This window comes from Pituophis catenifer, unplaced genomic scaffold (genome assembly GCF_029215685.1).
Source record: "Pituophis catenifer annectens isolate HBS135680 unplaced genomic scaffold, rPitCat1.0.hap2 SCAF_15, whole genome shotgun sequence".
Classification (NCBI taxonomy): domain Eukaryota; kingdom Metazoa; phylum Chordata; class Lepidosauria; order Squamata; family Colubridae; genus Pituophis; species Pituophis catenifer.
In genome coordinates, this window is record NW_027256895.1 from 17,989,097 (window position 1) to 17,997,627 (window position 8,531).

The following is an 8,531-nucleotide window of genomic DNA, read 5'->3' on the forward strand; positions in this document are numbered from 1 at the left end:
ATTGCAGGACCAACCTCTCACATCTATCAACACATAGCCAATGTTTTGAGGAATTATAAAGTCCCACAGGTAAGATTTTCTCATATGGAAGGCATCCTTTAGATTCATTAAACAAATTGCACATTTATTAGATCCCCAGGCAAGAACTGCTCGAGAATAGAATAGAATAGAATAGAATAGAATAGAATAGAATAGAATAGAATAGAATAGAATAGAATAGAATAGAATAGAATAGAATAGAATAGAATAGAATAGAATTCTTTATTGGCCAAGTGTGATTGGACACACAAGGAATTTGTCTTGGTGCATACGCTCTCGGTGTACATAAAAGAAAAGATACATTCGTCAAAAATCATAAGGTACAACACTTAATGAGAGTCATAGGGAACAAATAAGTAATCAAATCATATTAGGAAACAGTCAATATAAATCTTAAGGATATCAGCAACAAGATTACAGTCATACAGTCATAAGTGGGAGGAGATGGGTGATAGGAACGATGAGAAGATTAATAGTAAGGCAGACTTAGTAACTAGTTTTACAGTGTTGAGTGGATTATTTGTTTAGCAGAGGGAAGAAACTGTTCTTGTATCTAGTTGTTCTGGTGTGCAGTGCTCTATAGCGTCGTTTTGAGGGTAGGTGTCCTAAAATTGGGTGTCCTATAAGTTATACACATTTGGCCAAAGAGGTTGTAGAAAAAATGCTTTTAAAAGCCTCTGACAATCCCAGCTGGGTTGCCTGATCGTCAGAGGCTTTTAAAAACTTTTTTTAACAACCTCTTCAGCCAAAGAGGTTGTAGAAAAAATGGTTTTAAAAGTAAAAAAAAAAAAAAAAGTTGGCCACACCCACCCAGTCACATTACCCTCCACCAAGCCATGCCCACAGAACTGGTAGTAACAAATTTTACATTTCACCACTGATCTGTATGTAACATTTCCTGAATCAACAATTTACAGCATCTGCTGTTTGCAATTGTAAGCATACTGAGCCACGGTGGCACAGTGGTTAGAGTGCAGTACTGCAGGCTACTTCTGCTGACTGCTGGCTGCCTGCAATTTGGCAGTTCAAATCTGACCAGATTCAAGGTTGACTCAGTCTTCCATCCTTCTGAGGTGGGTAAAATGAGGACCCAAATTGTTGGGGGCAAGAGGCTGACTCTGTAAACCACTTAGAGAGGGCTGTAAATGCACTATAAGTCTAAGTGTTATTGCTATTGCCATATTCAGAAAAAAATAAGAGAAATGATGTTTCCCTAAGTTAGAAAACTCTGTTAAATTATATGTGAATAAGTGTTTGCAATTAAGTTTTATAGAGAATGAAAAAAACAATATCAAGATTTTGGGACTTCATCCTCTAAGCTCCTTATTTTTTCAAAAATATGTATATATATATCCTTCAGATCATCTATGGCTCTGCTCCACTGATGAATAACTATGACCAGGCTGATTTTTTTCACCAAATGTTTCCAGAGGATGATGACCAAACTATGGGGATACTCCAGTTGCTACTGCATTTTAAATGGATATGGATTGGGTTAGTTTATTTTGAAAGTCACAGTGGCGAAAGGTTTGTGCAGAAAGCATACAATTTGTTTTCCCAGAAAGGTATCTGCTTTGATTTCATACAAGATCTGCCCAAAGAATCTTTTTCTGCTGATATAAGTATAATGATAGAAGACTGGATTGAAACATTCAAAAATATCATGAAGAGCACTGCCAATGTTGTCGTCATATATGGAGAAAATCAGATCATGATATTTTTGAGAATGATTCCCTACGTTTCATCATTTGAAGACATATCTTTTGAAACCAAAGATAAAGTATGGATTATGACAGCCCAGATGGAGTTCACGTCCCTTCCTTTTCAAAAAATCTGGGGACTAGATTTCATCCATGGTGCTCTATCATTTGCAGTTTCCTCAAAAGAAGTGTCAGGCTTTGAGGAATTTGTTCGGACTCGAAACCCAACTTCCAAAAGCCAGGACAGCTTCATCAATGTCTTCTGGGAACAGGTATTTGACTGCTCTTTACCTAAGACTTTCGTAGATGAAAAGAGCGGAGACAGATGCACTGGGAACGAGAAAATGGAAGATCTTCCTGCATCTGTTTTTGAAATTGGTATGACTGGCCAGAGCTATAATGTTTACAATGCTGTTTATAATGTAGCCTATGCTCTGCAAGCCATGTATTCATCCAAATTCAGACACCGAAGAAGTATCAGCAATGGAAAAAAGTTTCTTCAGAATCAACTATGGCAGGTAAGGAACTCAGCTTGCTAATGCAAGAGAATTAACATAGCAGGAATATGAAATATCTCTAAATTTTGTTCAGAAGCTTCGTCTCAATGATTTAGATAGTTGGCTTGTATTCTGGAGTTTTTTAAAAAAATCAATTCGATCATTATAAAAAAGTGTGTAATCATTATTGTGTGTTATTCTGTTGGAATGCATGTAATATAACATAGGCAGTCAGGAAGCTTGGACAATTTATCCACCAAATCCTGTATTTTTTGGAGTATAAGGCACTCTGAACTATAAGACACACCTACCTTTTTTGGTGAGGAAAACAAGAAAAAGAAATCTACCTCTGCTTCCCAGCAATTTACCTTGTTGCAGCAAACAGCCTGCTTTACTTTCACTTTTGTTTTTGGCATAGCTTGATTAGCACAAGAAAAAAAATCTACTCCCAGCAATTTACCTCTTTGCAGCAAGCAGCAGAGGCCTGCACAGCAATAGGCAATGGCAATTCCTGCAGCCTGAAACAGCTGAGAGTTGGGAGGCCGATCCAACGGACAATGAATTTGTGCTAATTAGGCTTGTGGAAGCTGAAATGGGCTGTTTCTTCTTGCTGCTTGCTGCTTGCTGCTGGGAGGCAGAGGCCATAGGGTGAGTACCAGTGGGTGGGCGGGGCCACATTTGGTGTATAAGACACTTCCAAATTTTCACCCCCTTTTAGGGGAGAAAAAGGTGTGTCTTATACTCTGAAAAATATGGTTCATATCCAAAAGAAAATAACTATTGTAGCAAGCTAAATAGATTTTTTTCCCCATCATTAGATATAAAGAAATGTTGCTGAAATTTCTTTTAAAAGCAAGATAGGAACATCACTCAAAGCATGACTTCTGCAGTAGAAGTCTTTCCAATTTCCACCTGTAGTGTCAACAAGAGGCCTTAGTGTTTTCTTCTGTGTGGTGAATTATTTTGTTTCATCTCATATGTGTTTGTATGTGTGTGTGTGTGTTGTATCAGTAGTGGGTTTCACTTACCTTCGCTACCAGTTCGGGAAAGGACATGTGCTTGCTTCACTTGCGTGCGGCATTTCTGTCCATGTGCAGAATCTTCGTGCATGCGCAGAGCATCCGTGATGACGTCCGGGTTGGTGGGCAGAGTGTCCCACCACCACTGCTACCAGTTCTCCCGAACCGGGGCCAGTCAGTAGAAACACACCACTGTGTTGTATGTATGGTATATATTGCCTCTGTATATGTGCTGGTGTGTGGGATGTCTAATCAGGAAGAATTCATATGAATTGTATCTTTGGTATGTTTCTACTTACCCCTTATGTTTGATCTCTCTGTGTTTGTTTATTTATTTATTTACACTGGTCATCTCCTAGCAATGACTCTAATGGGTATACAAAAAAATTCAATGAGCAATAAAGTGAAAGGAACAATATCAGAAGTTAAAAAGAAAAGGTCCAACTTCAAACAAAGAAAAAGAAACAATCAATCTAACCAGCAGAACTTTCTTAATTTATTTGCCCAAATGATTCAGAGAACCAACAGGTCTAAGTAAAAAGCTAGAATGATCAGGGCCATCTGAATCTAAAGGGGGATACTGTTCCACCCAATAACTAGATCTCCAGGGATGTTATTTTACAGTTCCTATATCTGCAAAGAGTGGTTTTGCATAACCTCTAGTTTGGATCATGTGAGCAGAGGTATTATGGAGTGCCTACAATAGAGGAACCAGAACATTTGGAGGTGATGCCCAATTATATCTCCAATGGGGACGCAATGAGGTTTTTTCCTATTATTATTTTCTCCATATCACACCATTGAATCCACTAAGTTTTCACATTCTTTCTCCCTTTATACTTAATTTTGTGCCATAATATTCTGTTTTGGGAGACAAGATGGGAAGTTATTTGCTAAACAAAAAGTAATTATTATTCATGATCATCTAGTTGTCTTAAATGATCTTCATCACATGTATAAAATGCTACAACTCTATTACTCCGTTATCTAAAGAAGATAAATGGCAGTTTCAATATGTCAGGCTTCTCTTGGCTAATGCTAAAAATGAAAGAATCACATTGCCTATCTCCATGGCTTTACTGGTCCTCAAAATTGTGTCATTATCATCAATGTTTACAGCAACCAAATTGGAAAGAATCAAGGTTGCTAATATTAAAAAAAAAACTTAACAAAACTAACAGAATGAAAAACAGAAAACAGACAGCAGGTATAGTTGAATAACACAATGAGGAATTCCATGGATAAGTTCACCATCACAAATCAGTGAAATGATCATTTTTTATTTATTTTATTAATCATATTTCTATGCTGCCCACTCTCCGAGGACTCTGGGCGGCTTACAACAATCGACAGTATACTAAATAGCATATTGCCCCCAACAATCTGAGTCCTCATTATACCCACCTCGGAAGGATGGAAGGCTGAGTCAACCTTGAGCCGGTGAGATTTGATCCGCTGATCTGCTGAACTAGCAGTCAGCTGAAGTAGCTGCAGTACAGCACTCTAACCACTGCGCCACCCTACATCATTGTAGTGTACTTAGACAGCTTTACTAGAAAAATTAAATCTTTGACATCTATTGGTCATATATGAATTCCAGTATATATCTACATCTAAGCATCTACATCTATCTTTCCTTTTCTCCAACCAATTTATGTTTCATGTTCATTAGATTTTTCTTCTCTCTCTCTCTCTCTCTCTCTCTCTCTCTCTCTCTCTCTCTCTCTCTCTCTCTCTCTCTCTCTCTCTCTCTCTTTTTTTTTTTGGGGGGGGGGGGAAATGTGCAATATTGAAAATCTTTATTGCAATTTATCCCCGTAGTTCAGAATGTTTGTGGTGGTTGACAACAAAACAGTACAATAAAAGGTCTACATATAATACTGTTTGATAGTATTATAGGCTATAGTATATAGATCTTTGAATGCATAATGTAAGTATATAATTGTAAATCTTGAATTGCTTTTACGATTGAAATGCATAGAGACCATAAAAGATTAATAAGCTGACCACTAAATATCCTTTATATGCTTGTCTTTTGAATGGTTACATAATCGTATATTGATTCTGTTTAGCTCCAGTACTATTTGAGAAGTGTTTCATTTAACAACAGTGCTGGGGAAAAGGTCTCCTTTGATCAAAATGGGAAGTTAATTGCTGCATTTGATATTATTAACTGGGTCACATTCCCAAATCAGTCCTTTATTAGAGTCAAAGTTGGAAAGCTAGATCGTTTGGCTCAACCAGAAGCGGTTCTCACTATTTCTGCAGATGACATCATCTGGCCCAACATGTTTAACCAGGTAGGTCATATTTCAGAAAAATATAACAATCTCATCCAGGGGTGGGCTTCACAAATTTTAGCAAGGGGTTCTCTGCCCAGTTGCTGGATGGGCCTGACCCTGGTGGGTGTGGCCTAGCCAGTTTTTGCCCTCCCCAGGCTCTGGAGGCTTTCTTCGAGCCTCTGAGAGGGTAAAAATGGCCTCCCCAGGCTCTGGAGGCCCTGTAGAGGCTGGAAATGGGCCTGTTTCCAGACTTCCTGAATTTCTGGTAGGCCCATTTTTTGCCCTCCCAAAGCCTCCATGTGCACCCTGTACTTACTTGCATCCAAAGTGGGCCACATGGGGACTTCTGGGAGGGGCGGGGTGGACGGGGCCAGCTAGGAGTGGGATTTGAGGGTTCTCCAAACTGCACAGAATCTTAGCTAGAGGTTCTCCCAAACCCCTGCAGACAGCCCCAACAGCCCACCCCGGTCTCATCCCACTTAATACCTAATGCAAGGGAATTCAGATAACCTCCCATCTGTCAGTCACATCTCATAGTGATGACAGGGATGCATAAATGTAGCTTCCTTGATCAACAAAGATAGTCTATGTATCTTGTACTTATAGTCTATGTATCAAGTACTATGTATTTGTTTGGACAGTACATTGCATTGTTATGCTAAATAGACAGCATGCCACTTAGAAGTATATTGATTTCTGAATCCTTCATTAGGCAGAGAATACTCTAATAATTTCCAAAAAATAGCCCATTCACTGACAGTATTTTATACCTGAATGTCATATTGCAGGTGGAATGAAATTAGTTCTAATACAATGCCTGGTCTCATTTACCAACAGATACGTCCTCTTTCTCTATGCAACAGCAATTGTCTTTCAGGTTATAGGAAGACAAAAATTGAAGATAAGCCATTTTGTTGTTATGAATGCCTTCCATGTTCTCAAGGGAAGTTTTCAAACAAGAGTGGTAATTTATTTATTAACTAAATAATGAAATATCCCTGGCCTAAAGTAATGATATGTGTGCTTGTTTGCTCTTGAGTAAACCATCATATTTTGGTGAGGTAGTCAGGGTCAAGATCTCAAGTCAAATCTCTTTTCATTCGTTGCAAATCTTAATTTGCCTTCTAGGATTATGCAAAAATAAAATAACGTGGTATGAATGGAACTTTTAAGTGTTTCTTTGAGCTCTCTCTGAAAAGGCAGAATATAAATGCAATATATAAACATGAAATTTGGAAAACAAAATATGGAAAAAGGGGAAGGAAGAGAGGGAGGGAGGGAAGGAGGAAGGAAGGAAGGAAGGAAGGAAGGAAGGAAGGAAGGAAGGAAGGAAGGAAGGAAGGAAGGTAGGTTTATTGGTGTATCCCAAAATATTGATTTCCTCACCATTTTTATAATGAATTGATGTAAAAGTGATGAATGTATAAATAAGATAAAAAAGAATGTGTGATTTGGTGAGAAGAATGACATCACTATATGTAGTAAGACACTTCAAGAGAATTGTGGGAAATTTTGGCATACCCAGAAATGTTACATTTGACTTGTTCTTAAAATATTCTAATTATAACTTCCACTCAGTGAAGCACTGGAATGAGTTACTTCCTTCCTTGAGGGAACACACTGTGTTCATTAGACAAAAGAACGTTTTGCAACTGGAGAGCTCCCCCATCAGCCAAAGCTATTCTAAATCTTTTACATATGTAGGTGAAACAACATTCATTTGAGATTTATTATTGAATCCTGCACTGAAAATACTTCATTTCTTTTTCTCCCCTCTCCAGACGTGGAGGAGTGTTTTAATTGTCCAGAAGATCATTATCCAAGCAATAAACAGGATTTCTGCATTCCAAAAAGTATAAGCTTTTTGTCTTACAAAGAACCTTTGGGAATCAGTTTGACCACTGTTGCCATTTTCTTTACTTCTTTAACAGCTTTGGTTCTTGGAATTTTCCTTAAGTATAGAGACACTCCTATTGTCAGGGCCAACAACCGAAACCTTACCTATACTCTTCTAATAGCACTGTTGTTCTCCTTTCTATGTTCTTTTCTGTTCATTGGCCAACCAGACAAGTGGATATGTCTTTTTCGACAAATTGCTTTTGGCATCATCTTCTCTGTGGCAGTTTCTTCCATATTGGCCAAAACAATCATTGTAGTACTTGCTTTCCTGGTTACCAAGCCAGGATCTAGAATGATGAAATGGGTAGGGGGGAGGCTGAGCCTTTCCATTGTTGTTTCATGCTCCTTTATTCAAATAGCTATCTGTACTGTATGGGTTGTAATTTATCCACCTTTCCCAGATTTTAGTATGCACTCGGTAGCAGAAGAGATTGTATTAGAATGTAATGAAGGTTCCGCTATCATGTTCTATTGTGTCTTGGGATTCATGGGCTTCCTGGCAATTGTCAGCTTCACTGTGGCTTTCCTAAGCAGAAATCTACCAGACAGTTTTAATGAAGCCAAGTTCATCACCTTCAGCATGTTGCTGTTTTGCAGTGTTTGGATATCTTTTGTTCCAACTTACCTTAGCACCAAAGGAAAATACATGGTGGCTGTGGAGATCTTCTCCATCTTAGCTTCCAGTGGTGGTTTACTGAGCTGTATCTTCTTTCCCAAATGCTTTGTTATTTTAGTATTACCTGAGCTGAACAGTAAGGCACACTTAACTAGGAAAAAAAGCAGATTTTAAAACCACGAAGTTTCTTTTTCAGCCAATATTAAATGCTTTTTCCCAGTAGAAGCAATTGGGTTTGTATCTATCATGACCAATTTCATCTTGTCTATACCCTATTATGGAATACAGTTATATAAATTCAAAGCCATAATACATCCACAGAATCTAAGGATCACATTCTCTCATACCAGACTGGTATGAGAGAGGCCTGGTAGATGGCCTTGTCTGTTACCAGACTACTATCAAGCCTACCTATTTAATTCTCATATGGCTTCTGACTTTTCTACCCTGAAGACCGTTGGGTTGCAACTGTGTGGAAA

The 8,531-nt window shown here is 38.3% G+C and overlaps 1 protein-coding gene across 1 annotated transcript; it reads left to right on the forward strand.

Moving 5' to 3' along the window:
* Nucleotides 1-1,423: 1,423 nt before the first annotated feature.
* On the forward strand, nucleotides 1,424-8,226 carry LOC139324757 (vomeronasal type-2 receptor 26-like). The gene is made up of 4 exons (XM_070954499.1): nucleotides 1,424-2,257; nucleotides 5,328-5,555; nucleotides 6,375-6,501; nucleotides 7,319-8,226. Exons 1-4 carry the CDS (start codon nucleotides 1,424-1,426, stop codon nucleotides 8,224-8,226), a joined length of 2,097 nt encoding a protein of 698 aa, XP_070810600.1.
* Nucleotides 8,227-8,531: the final 305 nt, after the last annotated feature.